Source organism: Anser anser (genome assembly GCF_964211835.1).
Source record: "Anser anser genome assembly, chromosome: 3".
NCBI lineage: Eukaryota > Metazoa > Chordata > Aves > Anseriformes > Anatidae > Anser > Anser anser.
Window position 1 is genome coordinate 88,340,419 of NC_139722.1, and position 20,511 is coordinate 88,360,929.

Here is a 20,511-nt window from a genome sequence, read left to right on the forward strand (position 1 = left end):
CCTGCTGTGGAATGATGCAGTTTTTGCCCTCTGTACAACAAACCCAGCCACACAAGTAGTTGTGATCTCATTCCAGAAAACTTCTGAAGGACAGTGGCCTTGTGCAGAGCAACAATCCTGAGCACCACATCAGCTTCTTGCTGCTTACTCAGTTCTCACTCCACCTCTCGGGTTGCAAGGTATTTTTTATTTCCTAAACATTGTAAAAATATTTAGCATATTTAGGCTCAACAATAATTAGCCTTCAGAAGACTGCACAGTTCAGTTGCTGAGAACGTCTTCCAAGTGATTAATGATTCTGTGATTCTAAGTTTAAAAAAAAAAAAAAGCAGATGTATACATTTGCTAAGAGAAAAGGCAATGGTTTCAACAGCTGATTTCTTAGTTATTTTCAAGCTGGAGCTAATTTCAGGCTTTATCTCAGTTTTTCTTCTGAACCACTGAAGTTTTAGTTCTAGCGTAACCCGCTGCAGACGTACAAGCCCCCAGCACTGGTGCTATTTTACCACTGGGTTTCAGTTCAGAGCGCTGCAGGCACAGAGGCAGAAGCCTTTACTGTCAGTGTGGCTCCTTTACCCTGTGACTATAGAAAGCTCCAACTCATCTATTTAAAACACCTACTTATTTCTGAGCCGTTTTAAATAGATGCGAACTAAGGAGGAAGGGACTGCTGTGCTCCTAGGGCTGGCTCTTGCCTGGAATCCCGTCAATGTGGAAGCCTTCTGCTCCCCGTGCCGGTGGCGTGGCCCTGCCAGGAGCATTTAAGAGCGAAATCTCATCAGTTTGGGGCTAGGGTCAGCGTCCTCAGAGCTCTGGAAAGGAGCAGAGGAGGGCCTGGGTAGGAAGACCTGACTTCCACACCACTGCGTTTGCGAGCTGATTCTCCACATTGCTTTTTGGAAAGAACCAGACACGCTAGCTCTTGAGTGTTTTAAAAGATGGAATCTTCAGGGTATTTTATGAACTTTTAATTTGTACTGCTACAAGGTGACATCAGTTATGACACAGCGGAGACAAATGCAGGCTGCTGTGCTTATGCATCAACTCCAGGTGTAGGGTTTGGGTTTGCGTTTTGTTCCTCAGGCACGCGTCCCGCTTTACAAACATAAAGACCCAAGCCAGCAGGCTCCCTCCTGCTGCTGCCGGGCTCTCTGCCGAGATCTCCCCTCGCAGGGACTGCGGGACGCGCTCGCCTTTAACCCCTGTCAGCACTTTCACGCCTTCCCACCCGCGAAGCCGAGCGCCAAAACCCCAAAACGGGGGCTCGGGGCCTCGCCTCCACCTGCCGCCGGCGGCCATTGGGGGCCCCCCGCCGCTGGCGTAGCCCGGCCGCGGCGCCAACGCAACAGGTACGGCGGCCCCGCTACGCCGTCTGCGTAGCGCCCGCACGGGCGGCGCCCCCCGCCCCGTTACCTGGCGCCGGCCCCCGCCCTGACGTCACGGCGGCCCCGCATTGGCTGCGCGGGGCCGGGGCTGCGGCGCCCCCTCCCCTCCCGCCCCCTCCCTCCTCCCCCCCGGCAGCGCTCCCTCTCCCAGAAACTCTTAAAAAGCGTTTTTTCAGCCCGGGCCGGCTCCGAGAGCGCTCCTTGCTCGCTCTTACAGCCCCCTCCTGGCCCCACGGACATCTGCTCGCCACCGCGACCCCCCCCCCCCCCCTAGAAAACACCCCCTACTCTTCCCCTGCTCCTCCTCCTTCTCCTCCGCTCCCCCCGGCGATGCTGCGGTGCCCGGCGGGGCAGGCAGCGCGCTGAGCTCCGCCAGCGGCTCGGGGGGCGGGAGGGGGCAGCCCCGGCAGCGGGCTGGGGGCAGCGGCAGGAGGGCGGCTCTTTTTCCCCCCCCTCCTTCCCCTCCCCTCACCCCCTCGGGCTGCGGGGATCCGCGCAGCGGGGGGCTCGGAGCTCGCCGCCCGTGGAAAAAAAAAAGAAAAAATGGCTCGGCTCGGCTGGGGCTTCCTCCTGTGCGCCTGGGCGCTCTGCTCGCCGGCGCTCGGCGCTCCGGAGAAGGGCAGGCTGAGGAGGATCGCCTACGTGCTGCACCCCGGCCAGGGGGGCTCCTCGGGCAGCCGGCACCAGCGCCCGGCCCTGCTGGGGGGCCGGCAGCAGCAGCAGCAGCAGCGCACGTTTAACGTCCAGCTCAACGCCCGGTACAGCGGCGGCACCGGCAGCCTGGAGCGCAGCCGGCGGATGAGCAAGCCGCCCGTCCCGCTCCGCCTGAGCCCCGCCGGACCGCACGTCCCCCCCAACCCCGCCGCCTCCTTCGCCAAGCCGGCCCGCTTCGGCCCGCGGCCCAAAGCTCCGCCGAGCCCCCACGCTAACAGCAGCAGCAGCAGCAGCAGTGCCGGCCTGCCGCTCCGCCAGAAGCACCAGCTGCCGGGGTAAGGCGCCCCCCGCCGCCGCCGCCCTGAGGGACGGGGCACGGCGGCGCTCCCCGTCGCCCTCAGCCCCGTTGAGCGACCCCCGTCCCTCAGGAGCTCGCCCCGGCGCTTTGAATCCTTCCCGCCCTCTCCCTCCCGGCCCAGCGCCCGCCCCGCCGCCCTCCTGGGGCTGCGGAGCGGGGCCGGGGCTGAGGGGGCCCCTGCGGACCCTCTCCCCGCTGTGCTCTCCCCGCAGGGTGAACGTGTGCGGGGGGCAGTGCTGCCACGGCTGGAGCAAGGCCACGGGCTCCCAGAGGTGCATCAAACGTGAGTAGCTTGCGATGCTCTTCCTCGGCGTCGCGCAGGGTGCTGGTCCTAAGTCCCCGCTGTCTGACCCTCTGCTGAGGATGGACAGCATCTCTCTTGGGTCTGTCCTCGGCACAAAAGGAGAAGGAGCTCGGCAGAAGGTAGTGTTTGGGGGGAGGGGGGGGGGAAGCCCCGAGGTGATGCTTTGGAAGGAATTTTTGTTGAGCAGGGGCGTAGTAGGGTAAGTAACCCGCTGGAAAAGCAAAGGTGGGGAGCGGGGAATTGCCATGTGCACGCGCTGTCCCGTTGCCAGCAGTGTCTGGTAATCCCGTGTCTAGGCTGTATGTAGTTTTTGAAGCGATGAACAAGGCAAAGGAGATGGGTTTGCTCATGTATGGGATCGTGCTGTTACTGGGATGTCTAGAAATGCAACACGTGTCCATAAAATAGCCCTGTGTAGCTAGTGCTGTCGTAACCAGGTTGTACTTTCTGATGCAAAACAGGAAGGATCTCCGCTAATTTGGGCAGGGTTCAGGGCTGACTGCAAATGGCTAAATGGAGTTATGTTGCCATGAGGTCAGGGAAGAGCTGGAGAAGGCAGGAATGGCATCCCTCTCCAGGAAGCCCCATTAGGTATCAGCGAGATCCTGTGGGTCTTGGCACATTGCTGTAGTTCAGCAGGACAAACTTCTGTCCCTGAGAGAGCTCAGTGCTTTCAAGATGCAAACCGTGTTTGGGGGCTTTTACAGGGGTTTTTGTCTCTGTGTGGGATTTTTCACAATAGGGAGCAATCACATTTGTAATCCTCAGAAAGGTCAAGTACCTTTGACCTGCATGGAGCTGTTGCTGAGGGCTTTATTACAGTAGGCTGTTAAAGACAAAACTTCACAATTTCCATGACCAACCTAGATACGTATTTAAGGTAGTCCTCAAAATTTACCTCTTTTTCTTTTGCCTAACACACCTGACAAGTGCTAGAATGATTTCCTTCAGCTTATATTGCTTGAGACATTACTTTGAGGCTAGTTGCAGAGCTTAATGAACACCTACGTTGGCTGAAAGACTAACAAAAGTGGGAGAAAACAATGTAACTTTGGGATATTAAAAGTCAAAAGCTATTTAAACTACAATGTTGTTGTCAATCAATTTTATTTTTGCTATCTTGAGCAAAAAACAAATCTCCGTCTTTGGCTTTGAATCAATCTGTCTTCCAGTAACTTTTCTTTCTAGATAATTTCAATGCATCCTTTTAAACCTTTACTTACAAATTAAGTAGTTTTCTTTGCTTTCTCTTATTTAAGTTCCATGTTTTCAACTTCCCCCCATTGTCATCCTGCTGTTCTTTCTGTCTTTTTTTTATTCATTTCTATATTTAGGTTCTTCAATAAGGACTAAGGCAATTGGATTTTTGTGGGATAGCTCATTTAAATCCATCAGTAACTATGGGAATTAAAGTAATTCGAGGAATAGGGCTGCAGATAAAGAGTTAAAAGAAAGCTGGGGGGATTTTCTGTTTGACCTTTGTTTCTCATTTTGTGTCTCTTCTATTGGGCCCTCCTTTGCATTAAATACTTTTGCTGCCTGCTCTGATGCCTCCCAGCAGTGGAAAAACACACTTGGCTTGAACCTTCTTGGTTTTACCCCTATTTTGGCAAGCCAAGGGAAGCACTAAATGGCCTGAAGTCGTCTGTTTTGTAACTTAGGAAAACCATGAGATAGCATTGACTTGATTTAGCTGTGGAAGATTAGTCTCCCAGTCATAAAAGCCAGACACCTCTTTTTCTTGAACCTCCCGATGTTTTGTTCAGGAGAACAAAAACCCTATAACCAAACAAATGTTAACCCCTTTGTCTCCTATAAAAATAAGTGATTTTTTTTCAAGTCAGATAGCAAACTGTCAGTTTTTGAGGGGATCGTTCCAGTTGTGGATTAATTGTGCCACAAATGCAGGCACACCTGAGCTGACTTCATGCAGAGTCAGTTTGGATCTGTCAGGGTTTATTAGCTCAGGCTCAGTATCGTTTTAATAAGCTATTTGGCCTCTAGGGCCAGCTTATATTCTTTTGCATGGTGCAAAGCCTGAGCTAATAAACCCCAGACCTGTACTGGCTCTTTCCAGGGCCAGCTTCCATTTGTCTGCATCAGGCTTCCAGCACCAGAGTGCTGAGAGCCAGCTCTGATCAGGAGGCTTATTAGCTCAGGTGTGACCCCAGACTGCAGCAAGCACCGCGTGTTTCTGGTCTGCTGCACCTGTGTCAGTAAGCCTGCCTGTAACCCACGGAAATAGGGGGCGGACTGAAGAGGCATGGTCTTGCAGCCCAGGCATTGTTCACCTTCCCCATTCCCTTCCTCTCGCCGGAGGTGTTTGCTGGATCTGTTTCCTCACGCATGGAGCTAGGGTTGCGGCTGCTGTTCCCTGGGGACTCCTGTCCCAGGTGGGTGGCTGCCTGGCTGCTTGTAGCGGCAGCCGTGTTGTGTTCCCTGGTCCTGGTACGTGAGATATTTCTGTGCGGGTCACAGGGCAGCATGGAGGAGAAATGTGGACTTTTCAAGTCCCTTTTCTAACTTGTAGTTCGAAGCTGAGCTGCTTGTTGTGTTGACAGTCCTCATGTTGAAGTCTTGTGGTCTGTCCTCAGAAGGTGAGCTTCTGTGTTCCTGTTTGCAACCTGGTGAGAGCGCCTACCTTACCCAATTCTAGGCGTGTAGATTTTCTCCACTCTGTGCTTAAAATTTCAGTTTTACGTTGTAAAGCTTTATCCTGAGAACTTTCAAACTTGGTGTGACTTTGCTTGTCTGCGTAATTTTAACTACAGACATGAAATCATAAAGCTCAGTCTTCAGAGTATTCAGAATTGCTTTACCCTGGGAAAATGACTTCAAGCCTTCCAAGAAGACCTTTTTGAAATGTTCAGAACATCCACCTTTGGGTAAAGACGAAGGTGGCAAAAATTCAACCATGGCAATCAACACTTTGGAAGGTTTTAGGCACGTGAAAGGGTTTATGACTGATTGTCTTACAGCTGTAGTTATCAGAGGTTATGATCTGTGTAAGAGCAATAATAAGATACCACCAAGGCTGGAGACGCTGTGTTTTGTTAATACTTGTTACATTACTAGAGCATTATCCAGACATTAATCAGCTCTCCAACATGGCTGTAAGGCAAGTAAAACCTAGAGTGTGGGTTTTAAATTATTTATTTCATTTATGGAAATTGAACCATAGGTTAAATGCGGCCTTGGACAAGTTATAACAACTGACTGGAAGACCTAAGCTGGAAATTAGGAGTTCCTGTCTCTCAGCTGCATGCTTATCCTATTCAAACCTCTTGTCTCCTATTTACTTGCTACTAGATTTGTATTGGTTAATATTACTTCCTACGAAATATGCTCTTCTGTTTGTCTTTTTCTTCATGATTACAAAGAATTGTATTTCATGTTTGGAAGTCAAAGAAATTGTCTATTGTATGCAGGACCTGATATCTCCAAAGAAGTTTTAACAGGACTGCCCCTTGTTGTAGTAGTAGACACCTTCTGAGGTCTGTAATGTTTTGGAGTATTAATGTGAAACGTTTGTGAGCATTCGCAATGTAAACTGGATAGTTTAAAAAATAGCGCTGCCTGGAGGAGTTCTAACTTCTGCTAAAATAATGGTGTAAATTAACGAATGTTAGTGGGAAGGAACGAGCTGGTTGTTAAAGGAATGCTGAAATGTGTGAGCTCCTGTGCAGGGGAGTAAGGAAGGCTCATATGGGTGAGAAAGTGGGCTTGGCAGGGTTATGTTCAGTGTGAAGCTCATATAGGGGGAGGAATGACTAACTGCAGAGATGCAGAATCCACATGCATCAGCCTTGTCAATTAAGAAAGGTAAAAGGCTCCCATCTTCGTTAGCTGAGGGGGTTGTGTGTGGGCATGCATGTGTTCTATGGATGGGCACGTGGTGAGGATTCGGGAGCTGGAGCTGGGCTAGGTTCTCTGAATGGGGCCATGGGGTTCTTTCCTTTCCTTGTTGTGTGCCCAGACACTGTGGAAAGGTCATCAGAAAATAAGACAATCTGCTGTCTCTTTAATATTAAAAGATTATTTTGTTTATTCTCTGTTCTTCTGAAAGGCTTCCTGACAATGTTAAATAAATGTGCTAGATAAGCAAGGCTTGATTTATTTTTTGGAATAAGAAAATATACAACAATAGAGTCTCCCTTCTGCAGGAGACCAGAAAGCTGTGCTAACACTCGCTCTGAGGAAGGTCCCCTTTGTTCACTTCCCAAATCTGCATGGCCTCTGCTGTGTATTGCTGTTCAGCTGTCCCGTCCCTAAACCTTCAGAGCTATGCTTCGGGCTGTCATGGAGTTCACAAGCAACAGCTCCATCTCTCCTTCAGGGCGAGGGCACGTCAGCTTATCCGCTGCTTCCAGAGGCCAGTTGTGTGGGGCCTGGCTGCAGTATGCACGAGGCAGCTTCTAGCTTGTGCTCCTGACTTTTCTTGGGGGAGCTGAGGGAAAGGTTGCATGCTTAGGTCTTGTTCTGACCTAGGGCTTTGATCCACACCTGGGAACTTAGAAGCACATGTTGGTCCCACCCAGTTTAGATGTAAAACTGCGTGCCACTCAATATTTTCATATTGGTGGCTGAGAATCTCCTCTGTCTTCAGTTCAGCTCTGAGAAGTGGTGGTATCCAGGAGAGCTGTAGTTCTGATGACAGCAGTGAGTACTTCAAATGCTTGCAGCTGTGTTTCTTCAAGGTTTTCTGGTCATAAATGGTTCCCAAGGCTTGTTCTTAATCAGTGTTGTGGCTTAGAGTTTTACCAAGTTCTGTTTATTTACGTTGTGTATACAAAGCCCAACTACAACGTACTCTTCCCAAATGTTTCTTCACATTTGGAGATCATCATCTCAGTAAAAACAGTATCAATCTCCTTCAAGTTATGTCTAAAGTTATGTCAAAATTGAATGTTTGAATTTTAAAGAGACATAATGTCTGTGACCTCATGTGACTCACCTATGCATTAGTCACTTATATTCTTTGATGTTGCTTTAAAAGACCCTGAAATTGAAAAACTGAAAGCCATTACTCGAGCAGCTTATTTTTTTTGCCTGTGCTGTGGCTGCCGCTATAATATGTAAATAAAACTTTTAGATCTCGTATATGAGGAATAGCCTGGCTTGCGTAGCGAGTCAGCCCGCCGTGGCAGTTCCATGTCACTTTATTGTCACTTACTGTCCTTGGGAAGGAGGAAAGAAAGGGAGGTTCCGGATTCCTACCATCGCTGGCTTTGTCTATGTGAGCGAGCAGCGTGGACTAATGGGAGCAGATCTGCAGGCTGGAACCCTTGCTTTTGATGACCCGAGGCCCATGGTATACCTGTTTCTGGGTTTAGTATTTATTTTGGAGTAGGTGTAGACTGTTCTCATGGAGTAAGCGCCGCTAGGAGGCTGAATTTCATTAGGTGCATTCTTGGAGCATTCACTCTTTTGATGTAGCTGTTTAGATTTCTTTTTCCAAGTATATTTTGTCAGGATCTAAAATATACATAGTGCCTGTGCTTTAAGAAGGGCCCACAATGTGAGTAAAACCTCAGCAAGTGTGACTGATTGGACTTGCTTCACAAGAGGATCCCGGTGCAAGCTAAAGCCTGGCGCAGGCATGGGGCTCCCAGCCACATGCAGGAGTGGGAGGAGAAACCCACCTACTGTTTTCTTCGTGACCCAGGTGTTATTTTACTGGGAGCAAAGGAGGTTATGATGATATTATGGCTTCTACCTTTTTTATACAAGTACTATGTGTGTGTAGATTAAAAGGAAACCAAACCCACAACAAAAAATGCACAGAAAAAAGAACCTTCAAAGACATTTCTGTAGGGTTTGTGCTGCTGTACTGGAGCAGACAACAGATTTGTTGACACGAACTGCTACAGCCAGCTATCAAAGAAGCAGAACATACGGTACAGCTGTGGTAAATCTGCAGTGGACAAAAAGTCTTGAACGCTTTCTCTGTTAAGATATTATCAGAGGGAGCCCAGAAAACTGGTTATGTTTCCTTTTTCCCCTCTTTCCCCCTTCAGATTTGTCAGCTGTGTTTACTTTCAGTGTGTCTGTAGTTTGGAAGTGATGCAGAAAGCTGTGCGGGCTCTGGGTGAGCGCTGTGGTGGATGCTGCGGTGCTCTCCTGGCTCTGCTCGAAGCAGGGACAGCATCAGTGCTGGCAGCCAAGTGACCCTTATAGTACTCACCTCACCCTCGTGTGGTACAGCCTGGAGCTGTTCCTGCATTCAACACCCATGTCTCTTTTGTCCCATTTCCCAGACAGCGGCACTCATACTGTAGGGCTGCTCTTCCTGGCAGCAGCGTGCATTCTCCTCAGTGTCCCCCCTCTCCCATGCAGGTGGGAGCACAGCAAAGCCTGTGGGATCAGCAAGCCTCCTGGCCTTCAGAAAAGAGTGGATGCAGCAAGCTGTAGGGTTCTGCACTCCATCAGGTCTTGGGAAGAGGTTGGGTGCAGCACCCCTAGTCCCTTTGCAGGCTCCACTATGAAGTGCTGCATTTTAGAGACTGATCCTGCCTCAAAGCAGGCGCAGATCCCCTAGGAGTTAGGAGGTTGGTGGAGAAGGATGCAGCTGGCCCTCAGCTGACTCCTTGTTCAGACATTGCCCTGCCCAGTGGCTGGTTCATGTTGGCAGGTGAGGCTGTCCAGTAACTGATGTGGTCTGATACTGGCATAGGTTTGTTTTTTTCTGCCTTAGTTTTTTTGTTCTGCTTTTAAAAGCATCTGTATTTCCCTTGTGTAGCTTAACTGACTCCCAGAAAACAGATCCTCTCCATTGACTACAGGAAGAGCCAGTACCTCTCCATGTTTGTCACTGCACACAAGAGAACAAGGATTTCGAGTTAGCAAGTTGAGATGTTTATTTAAATACAGAGCTAATAGTAGTTCTGCTCAGCTGTGCTCTCTTTGTGAAAAGCAGGCAGTAATCTCTGTATCAGTCCAAGGTTTTGGAGAGCTGCTCCCTGATAGAGGGGCATTGATTTGTCCTTTATTAAGACTTGTTTTTTCCATAATCCAAGTCAATTATTTTATTATTTCTAGGTGGCAGTTTAGACCTGGGTTTCTGAAGAAGCTCAACTTCACAGTGAACTTGTATTGAGAATTGGTTGGGTTTACAAAAACCTTATTGTTCTTAACATCGTAATTACTCCGTTATGATTAGTAGTCTTTTCTGGTATTTCTTTTCTGTAACACTTGAGTTGTCTGAATCCTGCATCCAGTTAAAATTTTTCAATTGTTTCTTTATTGAGTTTCTGTTGGTTCATTCAAATTCCAGTGTATTTCTTACAAAGTATTTTGTAACAAATTGAATAAACAGTGTAATGAGAGAGAGGTTAAAACAATTAAAAGGATTGCAGACTGGAGCATTAACCACTCCAGCAGGCAAGACCAGCATCTAACACGTGAATCTTCTGTTTTCCTTAGCTTAGTCCACTCTGTAGTGAATTATCTCTTGCTGTTGTTGATGCAGAAATTAAAGAAGGATGTATATCGCATGTGAGAAATTAAATTTTGTTTCTACTGTCAGAATATGTATAATTCCAATCTCAAAATATTAAATATTTAAAATGATCTCCTAGATTTTGCAGTCTAACTTAATTTATACAATATAAACCCCCAGTAAACACAATGAAAATGCCAAGTACCAACTAGCAGAATGTGTTCTTATGATTGATAAAATGTGCCCTTTTTCAAAAGCCTAGCTCCAGCAGTATTTGAGTATAGTTGCCATAAATTTCTGATGTATTGTAGCATTTAAAGGTAGTTGTATGAAGATATATAGAAAGTAATAGTATGTTATGTGGTCATTGTGCTAGGAGAGAAACTTGATTTTTTTAAAAGCACTATTTATGCCAGAGGCTTTTTTTTTTGTTTCCCTCCTTTCATGGAGTTCATGTTTATGTAGTCATCCATGTCAATATAGGAATGCTTCAGATGTTTGAAGTGGACCAGTGAAGAATTCCTATGTGATGCATGCTTTTATTTGAAGTATATTTAGGGAAAGAATTTCTCTAAGACCATGTAGTTATGATAAGAACAGAGTTCCTGTGTAGGAAGACACAGATGGTCATAATGTTTCCTCCATTAGTCATGTAGAGGTCGTGCAGGCTTTTTGAAGCTAAAATAATCAGCAGAAATGGCATTAAGTAATTTCAGCTTTTCACAGGGTGCTCTCACAACACTGTCTCACCCTTGGTCACAAGTGCCTCTCTCCTCTGTCTTCCATGACTGCATAGACATGTTAGATGTATTCCAGCTAAAATTCAGCTGTTGAAAAAAGTTTGAAGAGAGATACTCAGATGCAGAAGTAGATCCCTGGAAAAGCACTAGGTGGTGAGCACCAAATGTTTCTTCAGTTAGCTTTTGGGTTTCTAGTCTCCAGTGTCGCATCCTCAATCCTGATTTTTGCAACACTTACAAAGACTTAAGACTCAACGAGGTATCCAGAATTAAAAGCCTAGAAGTATGTGGTGAGCTAATCAGTAGGGCGACTGGGGGAACAGGAAAACATTACAAACTTTGCCCTTCTCCAGGATGTCAGCACCATATTCAGATTTCTCTGAGGGAGCCAGGAAAATGCCTCTTCCCATTCAGAACCCCCAGCTCGTAGCCTCTCAGGAGAGAAGGGGCCCTTCCCTGCCTTTCTTTTGGTATCGGTAGGGGGGTCATCGCTCTGTCTTTCAACACAGCAGGAGTTGGAGGTGCCTTTGTACCATGAATTTTTATTTAGGATGCTCACTCAACCAAGATGTACTTAGGTTTGGTTTTCTTGTGTGCTTGAGGAATAGTAATCTTGAATTAATGAAATAAGAGACAGTATTTGCTATGCATTTAACAGCCTATTCCTATGTTGAATGTAACCATAAAGGATTAGCAACATGTCATGGGTGGCATGGACCATGATACATAAAGAACCAGTGTTTGCAGCAATTTAAGCTGTTGGAAGTTGGTGCTTTCTGCTTAAATTGATGCTTAACTATGTGTGGTTAAGAAGGGGAGAAAAGCAACAACCGTACATTAAAATTTACGTTCAAACAGAAAGGAAGGATCTACTGGATGGGCTCACTAGATGTGCAACACTGTTCATTGTAGTGTAAACATTGTATGAAATTATTAGATACTCAGGAATGATCACGACAAATGTTTTAAGTACAAACCAACAGTACTTGCTTGATAAAGGAGATCCTTAAAGGTGGAGCTGAGGCAAAAAGATCTGCAAGAAGCTTTTGGGATCATTTAAATTGTTTATTGCGAGTTTCTCATTAGAAAGTACTTTTCTCTAAATTTAGTTCTCCAAATGACTAATTCTTCCAAAATTCTTCTTCTTTAATTCTTCCAAGTGAAGAAGATAACAAAATTAATGTGAAATCCAAGTGATGAGCATCTATATGGGAAGGCTTAATGATCTCAGTCTGAGAATTGTCAGGAATTCCATATAGAAGTTTCTTCATGGCAAATGGACTTATACCTTTGTTTTGATTATCTAGAAAGGTATTAAAAAGATTCGGATAAAATATTAGAACATGTTGAAGTTTTCATACTTACTGATTTAGTATACAAAATTTTGCTTAATTTATTAAGTTTTAGTACATTCCATGACAACGTATTTTCAAGCTGTTATAAACCTTACATTTTAGGTCTTGGTCCTGCAAATATTTGTATATTTTTTAACCAAAATGATGTGAATGCATGCCCTGAAAAGTGCATATGTGTAAATCAGTACAAAATACTACATGCAGATGTGTTGGAAAGGTCTTCTAAACTTGAAGCCTCAGGGTAGTGTTGTTGTTTTATGCTTGTTTTTCTCAGAGAATGTCACAAATACAGCCATACCAGGCCTGATAGGTGCCTCTATAGCCCAGTATGCTGTCTGTGATGGCAGCAAGCAGTAGGTCATTAGGGAGAAATGCACAAAGGGATGAGCGTTTTGGGATAATTTCACAGAAAAGTGCTTCCAGCATCTGGTGATTCAGGAACTTCAAAGTGATCCTAGTACCTGGGGTTAATCGCCCCCCTCTCTGCCACGTGTGCCACGTTGAACCTGTCGCTAGCTGTGTCTGCATGGTGCTCTTAAGACAGAAGAGCTGATGTTCACTTATTTTTTTCTGTTACTTAAGAGTTTGCAACATTTTGCCATACTTTGTTTTCTGTACTGAAGAGCTCTGGGGAACCTTGGCATGGCTCACACAAAAAAGCTGTTTCCCACCTTTGATCATCCCAGTTGCCCTTCCAACAACCTTTCCTGGATTCTCCTGCCAGGAAATCCTTTTCAAGATGAAAGCACCAGAATGGTATGCAGCTGCCCAGGTAGGGGGAGCTGTGGGTGCACGTGTACAAAGGGGCCTTACAGTGCTGTTCTGTGTTGTTACTCCTGACTCCTTATCCAGCAATTCTTAATACTTGTGTTTTTTTTTCATTGTGTCTGAGCAATGACCTGATGTTTTTATGGAGCTACTGACAACAGTTCATTTGAGAGTGGTAGTGGTCCGCTTGAAGATCAGCAATTTAGCGTGAAGTTAGGATTGCTTTTCCCCAGTGTGTTCACATTTATCTACACTGAATGTTATCTGCAGTTTTACTGCCTAATTGCTTGAGCTGTAAAGTCTTTCTGCAGTTTTTCCACGGTTCATCTGCATCCTTACTGACTCAAACAGCTTGCTACCTGATAAACTCAATACAGCTCACAACTTAGACTTGGTTTGTATTTGCATAGCACTCTTCGTGTTGAGGAAGAGCTGGAACGCTTTGGCCCCATCAGGGATGGTCAAGACACAGGGATGGGCAATTCCTAAATGGCCTCTGGGACTTCACATCTCTAACTCAAGTTTTGCTGTTGTAGAAACTCTGAGAACAAATGAAATGCAACGGTGTATCAAAGACAATAATGAAATGCAATGATGGATAAAAGCTTTGTTCAGAGAACAATCAGCTTATAATAAAACTATCCACGGGGGAGCAGGATGAGTATAGTGCAACTCTGAGAGAGAGCTGAGCAATATGAAATGGGCTGGTTAAACAACAGCAGCCTGTTAGTCACTGTTGGTTGCTGTGTGCATGACTCAGTCACGTTATGAAGGGATTTAGAACAGGGTGTCTCTGCAGGTATGATTTCCCCTAAAAAAAAAAGTCCTTGATACATATCTAAAAGGTGTTGTCACATGCACAAGAGTATATGTGATGTTGGACGTGTGCTACTCTTCTGAAATTGCTCTGGATCATTTTCTGTTTATCGGAAAAGATCCCTACGCAAGTCTCTTCTAGAAGTGCCATTGGGGTAACTTAAAGTAATCGTTGTGCTGTTGCACCATTACCTTTGCTGATGTTTTTGCCAGGAACTGTTGGTTAGTGCTGTTTCCAGATGAAAAAGAAGGCAAAACTCCATAACTACACTCTGTGGAGAGTCGCTTGCTGATCCATGGGCGTGCACCCGTGGTGCAGCAGTTGCTGCGATGTAACCACACAACGAGAAGTCTGTTGTCCATGACCATACCATGGCAGGCAGGTGGGGCTTGCCGCACTGGGAGAAGAAAAAGCAAGAATGTTAACAAGTAGGCATTTACTAATTCTGCTGCGTATGGGTCAAACTTCCTTTATTTTTAGTAGGTACAAATTGCATGGCCTTAAAACTCCTGAGGAAAAAAACAAAACAAAACAAAAAAAAACCAACAACCCAAAGAAGCCCTGTGTTCCTTCAAGTTACGCCTATGGGAGGTGAGGTGAGGTTAGTTATGTCGCCTGCGCCCAGCCTTCTGAAGTGGCCAACTTCCTTGGCACAAGAAGTTTTGGCTGCTGAAACTAACAGGTTCAAAAAGCAGATCAGTGAATTCCTGGCAGAAAATTCTATTGAGGGCTATTAAACACAAAAACAGTGCTCTTGCTCAGAAATTGCTGAGCCTCTCATCGAAGGCTTTAATGGTAGAAGCTTTTACTGCTTCTCATCCAGTTCTTATACACGTCCTTTAGTAGCCACCTTAACCATGGGGGAGAGAGATGAAGTGCATCTTTGATCTGACTCAGTAAGGCCAGTCTCATTGCTTGCATCTTGCTAAGCTTCAGTTTTGAATTTGTAGTTGTGACCACAGCACTAAGCCTATTACTTTTTAACAGGGGCGTATCAGCCCATTTTTCAGTTTTCAGCTTAATTCTTCCATACTCCAGCTTTTGGAAGCTTAGCTTTATGGAAAATAATGGTGTTTTGAGTTGGATGTGCCATTATTGTTGTCTTCAAACAAAATAATTAGGTCATGCATTTGGCACATTACAGCTGTCTTGAACGTTTTTAAAAATAAACTGCTGTATTGTATCAATTAAATGTTCATTTTAATTCTTTCCTAAAAATGTGATCCTCTTCTTGATTTTGTGATCTTCCGTTATACAACGTTCATGAAGAACTTTGATCAAAGGATCGATTGTTGTGAAGAACTAATGGATCACTTTTCCAACCTGCTGTCACTGATCACATCATTTGAGACAGACTGAGTCTAACATATTTGCTGGACCTGCTGATGCTTGTTTTGTTATAATGCCAGATGTTAGAGTAATGCAGTTTGTCCTGGAGAGCTTTGTATGCTTTATATATCTAAATAAGAGAAACTCTGCTTATGTTCTGTCAGTGAAGTAAAACTCTTTGAGTCTGATTAAAAAAATAAATTAAAAAATTAAAAAGTCATTCCAAAACAGGTTCTACTTTCATCTGCATAGTTTTAAACTCATTAGGTTCACTTTGTAAGTGATTAAGAAGTTTTGTTAGGCTTCTGCAGCATAACTTTGGTTCCTAACCACAGTTTAAAAAAAAAAAAAGGCCCTGCGTTTTTCTCAGAATTGTCTTTTATGCAGTTATAAATTTTTATTTCACATGTTTTGAGAATTAGGAGATAGCAGACTGGATATTTCGTTCCAATTCATCTGCAATTGACACTGTCCATTGCAGATGGACTCGCAAGCTTAATCATATGTTTAATTTCAAGAAACTTGTTGAGAAGCCTGTAGGCTTTACGGATGCATGTCCTTAAATCTCAGGAAATATGCTTTCAATATGAACTGTTTTCATGTTGTGAAAATGGGACTTTTAAAACTAATTTTTTGCAGAAACATTTTTCTTTCTTTCTGAAGCACTGCAGACTGTGCCCAAACTCTTTCCCTGTGATCTCTACACTGTTCCTACAGATGACCAGGGTGATGGGGTCACAGTTCTGGTATCAGAGTCCCTCCAGAGCCTCTTATCGTAGTGCTGTCCTCAATGAGGAACAATTCTTTATGAACACGTCTCTTAGATTTGTATTACGTGGTTATTTCTGTTTGAAGATATGTATCTGTGTTGTCACTATCTGGTAGCATATTTATCTCCAGACTGAGAAAGAGAAAGTCGCATCAAAAACCTGGCAGATGAAATGACCTAAAATGTGGTGCAGATTGTTGTTTTCACTGTATAGCTGTCAGACTTAGCAGCCTGTTTTCAATGTTTTGCACTGCAGTAGAGAAAGAAGTTGCTGATGCAGCTATTTTCATATTACATGGAGTAGGAGATGCCACGTTCTTTGCTTCCTTTTTATCTAGGCACCAGGAATAGCAGAGACCTGTTAGCCAGCAGCAATGAGATTTTGTGTGCTCATTTCCAGTGATGAACATTTATTTTCCTTTTTTTCCTTTTGTCTTTTTTTTCAGAGCAATCCTGAAAGGGGACCTCATGCATAGTTGTGGAGGAGGTGTGTTGGAGTGGCCTGGTTGGCCTTCAGTCATACATAACTAGAAATACAGGTGTTCCCTTCAAAGAGCCACATTAAAAAGGGCTTTGAAGAGGTCCTGCTGAATGTGTGCTTTCTTTTTCCGCGTGTGAAAAGAAATCTTTCAAAGGGTCTTGTGATCTTAAATCTTTAGTTATCCTGAAGTATTTCCTTTTAACAAGTACCAGTAGATTGGGATAAGGGAAATCCAAGGGGTGTCTGGGTGTCCAAGGCTGTGTTCAACATTCGTGTGGTTCCAAGCCCTGGAAAGGTAGCACTCTGGCTTCCCCAGCTTCCGTGGCTTTCTGGTGCATCACAATGCTTAGGGTAGCTAGTTTGCTCTTTTTTTTGGCGTTTTTGTTTTCCCCAGGTTTTTCAGTAGTTACTATTCAATTGCGGCTCATGAAAAATTCCCTTTTGCTCCACTTCTTTGGTCAATGAAACTTCATTAGAATTTAAGGTCTCAGAATCTGTTTTCCAAAGATATAATCCATTTCAGTCATGGGTGAATTTTTACTGTTCGTAGCAAAATCTAGGTCTTAAAGGCAAGATGCAAGGAAATGTTTGTTTATATATTATAGCATATGCTTGTTGTAAATCCGTTCTCACATTTACAGTGAAAATTTTTAGCCTTCTGGCAGTCAAAGGCAATATGCACTCCCCAAATAATCAGAAATATAAAAAAGCAAACGACCACTTCTTGTTCCCAGGGAGACGTGCAACATGTAATTCAGCTAGTTCAGTCAAGTAGCATTCAAGAGGAGATAAACTGCTAAACAGCACATGGAAGAGGGGTTTACGTGTGAGGAGCACACCGTGTAAATGAAGTTGTGTGTACGTAACTCTAGTGCCATGTGCACAGATGGTATACATGATACATCTCTACCAGCTGGTATTATCAGCTGACAAGTTGCACCAAGTTAACACAGTTCCACCCTTGCAAATTTTTTCTAATGTGTGCTTGTATGTGTACTTTGTATATAAATGCATGTATAAAAACTTGATTAAAGTGCCAAGTGCTCCAGTTTGAATTTATTTGTAACAGGGCTGTGTACTTTTTTCTAAATTACTTTGAAATTGGATATACCTGAGTATGGTATAGTATCATATGTTATGGCTTATGATATGGTGTTACTTATTTTAGTAAAACCTTTAGCTTTTGATCTGGCATATTGTTTTGTCTGTGTAAAAAGATCTGTAACAACATTAGAGGTATGCTCAGTTTGAAGAGGCAAAGTGTGTTGCTCAGCAGCATATCTTCTCTTAAAAGCTTCATTGTATACCATCTCTAAGACAAATGAAAAAATAATTTTGATATTTTAATTCAAATTGTATTTTGATATTAAATTTAATCCTCTGGATAAGAAGATACTGGTTTTGCTATCTTTGTTATTTTAACATTCTCTAAATATAATAGCATTGTAAAATTAAACTTCCAAAATAAATCCTGAAATGAGGCACATACCTTCGTAGTATTACGTACACATATGATCAGCAGCTGCTTTTACGTTTTTTCATTTTGTCTGTAAGGTTTGCTTCTTCTCAATATTTCTTGCTTATCCAGAATGGAACTGATCCTGTTTTAACTAGATCTAGGAGATGGCTGTTGAGAGTAGGCTAATTATTCAGACTCCCTCTGTAGCCAGTGGATAGAGCGACACAAACAGAGCGTAACTAATCCTGTGTGAAGCTGGGTATCTGAAAGTGAATTGTCTTTTGAAGAAACTTGTCCCTCTGCACTGGTGGTACAAAAGAGCATACAGCAGCTAGTGCAAGATAATCACAAACACCTGTCTGTCGCAGCTCCTAGGTATAGCTATGTCTTTGTAGGATCAGCTTGTGTGTCTGCTTTTTCTTTTTCCTTTTCTTTTTTTTGTTATTATGGTGTTAATTTCAGAGGGAATTGCATTGTGGCTTTAGAGGGGGAAGGGTTGAATCGTTTCATGCCTCTGCATCATTTTGGTCATCTCTGATGTGACTGTAATGATTCATTCTAGGTGCATATAAGGGATCTGTGATTTTAAATAGTAGAATGAATCCAATCGTGGATCTGCAGTAAAATTATATAATCTGCCTATTTTTTATTTTTCATCAGTATGCATTTTGGTTGTTATGGTATAGGGAGGCAGCATGCAGGGAAAGAGTACAGAAGACTAACAGATTTTAAACAGTGCTGTATTTCTTGATGTTAACTTGCACATTTCCTATTTTTTAGCTCACCAACATTTTACTTTATTAAACTGTTCAAATGTTGTGCATGTATTATGTAGGAGAGCAGTAAAAGCCGTTCCAACTTACAAACTCTTTTGTAGAGCTTAGCAATGTTAATATTACTACAATTAACACTAGCAATTAACACTTTTTTTTAATTGTGGGGTGGGTTTGCATTTCCCATGATCCTTTGTTTCACAGGTACTTTTTAAAATGTCTTTTCGTAGCTAACTGTGCACCACCGTGCCAAAATGGAGGGATGTGCCTGCGACCTCAGCTTTGTGTGTGCAAGCCAGGAACAAAAGGCAATTCCTGTGAGGACACGGTCATGCAAGACACGTCTTCCACTGAAGGCCGGAGCCCTGTTGCTCCCCCATGGCCCATACCCCAGCAGGCTGCCCAGCAGACCTTCTCTCGAAAGGTGCAGGTCCCACCAAAGGTTGGCCCTATGACTCAGATGGCTTTCACCATTAAGCAGAAGCCTCCTGTTGGATTACCTCAGCAAATGCAACCACAGTAAGTGCTTCGTGTTTATTTTCGCTTTTCAAGAAGCCCAATATATTGGATTTATAAAATATTGTTCCTTGCAAATGTTTTCATATAGTCACACTTGGAACCTTTCACTGATTTTTAAAGAACATTTTATTTTAACTCTAAGACTTAAGTGGCTCCTTGTGAGCCAGACCTTCTCACCTGTATAGATTATCCCTTAATATCATTCAGCCTTATTTTTTTTAGAATAACAGTGCTATATTAATTTCACAGGAGTTATTCTTAATTTACGCTGCTGACTTCCTGAGTTTAAGCAACAACAAATTTCCAACACTGCATCCAACACTGCATAAATGGGGAGAGTAAGCTTTTGTGCATGTGTTCTGGGTTCTCCCTTCTGCTATCAATACACTTGTCCAACCCCCCTCCACCCCCCTTTTTTTCCTAGTTATGTTTTTAGTTTTATTACAATGGATACTTCTGTTTGCTTGCATTTGAGGTTTAGGTCTGTAGCTGCCTATCATAGGAAGCAAAGAAACACACCTATTGTTGGAGAGTTTTTCCTCTGCCTCCAGGCTTCAGTATTACTTTCATTAGATGAAATACTTCAAATCAATCTGAAATTTCTCTAACTATAATGTTGCTTATTTTAATATGTCTGACCTTAACTTGTTCCAGGGTTGCACATAATGTGGGGGGAGAGAGGTGCACAGAAGCCTGGTGATCAAATTGAGTGGACAGTTTTAAGGTGTCTGCAGCAGCTGCTGTACTTCCAGATTCAGGCGAAGTCAGGCAAAATGTGTTGCCCTCTGAAGATGTCACTTTTGGATAGCTGTAAGCAGGATATAGTCCATCTTGCTTCCAGCCTCAAGAGCAAGATTATTGCGACTGGGAGATAAACTGTTATTTCACTTGCCCAGAATTATAAAAAGTGAAGCCAGAAGGGCAATGTGGGATTATACAAGACTGCACCTAAGTAGTTATATGCTTCTGGTAACAAAGCACATCTTGCCACACCTCTCCAAGCTGCTTCTGAGAACAGAAGTCACTGGGCACTGCCAGTGATATCTGGTGCTTACCTCTGTTGGGTTCCTTCCTCCTAAACCCTTCTGATTCCTTCTAGTGGTGTCCTAGTTTGTCTAACTGTGAGGTTATAAGTAAAAACTTAAGGTTCATGCATCTCGTGTGTAATAGGAAGAGGAACTTAAATATTTAGAGTTCCGTTAGAGTTCTTAACCCCAAGCCAATAGGTTCTTTGAGAAATGTAGAAGATGGAGAGTGGGCTTTAAGAGCAAATACACTTAAAGTCTTGAAGGACAGAGAAATTGCCACCCGGTTTTAGTATTTTGAAGTACTCTGAGCCCACAGTGAGCAGGGTTATTAGAG

At 44.0% G+C, this 20,511-nt stretch overlaps 1 protein-coding gene across 9 annotated transcripts in view; it reads left to right on the forward strand.

The window, feature by feature from the left end:
- The first annotated feature begins 333 nt into the window (after positions 1–333).
- LTBP1 (latent transforming growth factor beta binding protein 1) overlaps positions 334–20,511 on the forward strand; it is a 203,685-nt gene continuing 183,507 nt past the window's right edge. For all 9 annotated transcript variants that reach the window (XM_083829061.1, XM_083829066.1, XM_083829065.1 and 6 more), the window contains exons 1-3: positions 334–2,374; positions 2,610–2,680; positions 18,861–19,149. In XM_083829061.1, coding sequence (XP_083685187.1) covers positions 1,929–2,374; positions 2,610–2,680; positions 18,861–19,149 — 806 coding nt within the window. In that variant the 5' untranslated portion in view covers positions 334–1,928. The remainder of the gene's footprint in view (positions 2,375–2,609; positions 2,681–18,860; positions 19,150–20,511) is intronic.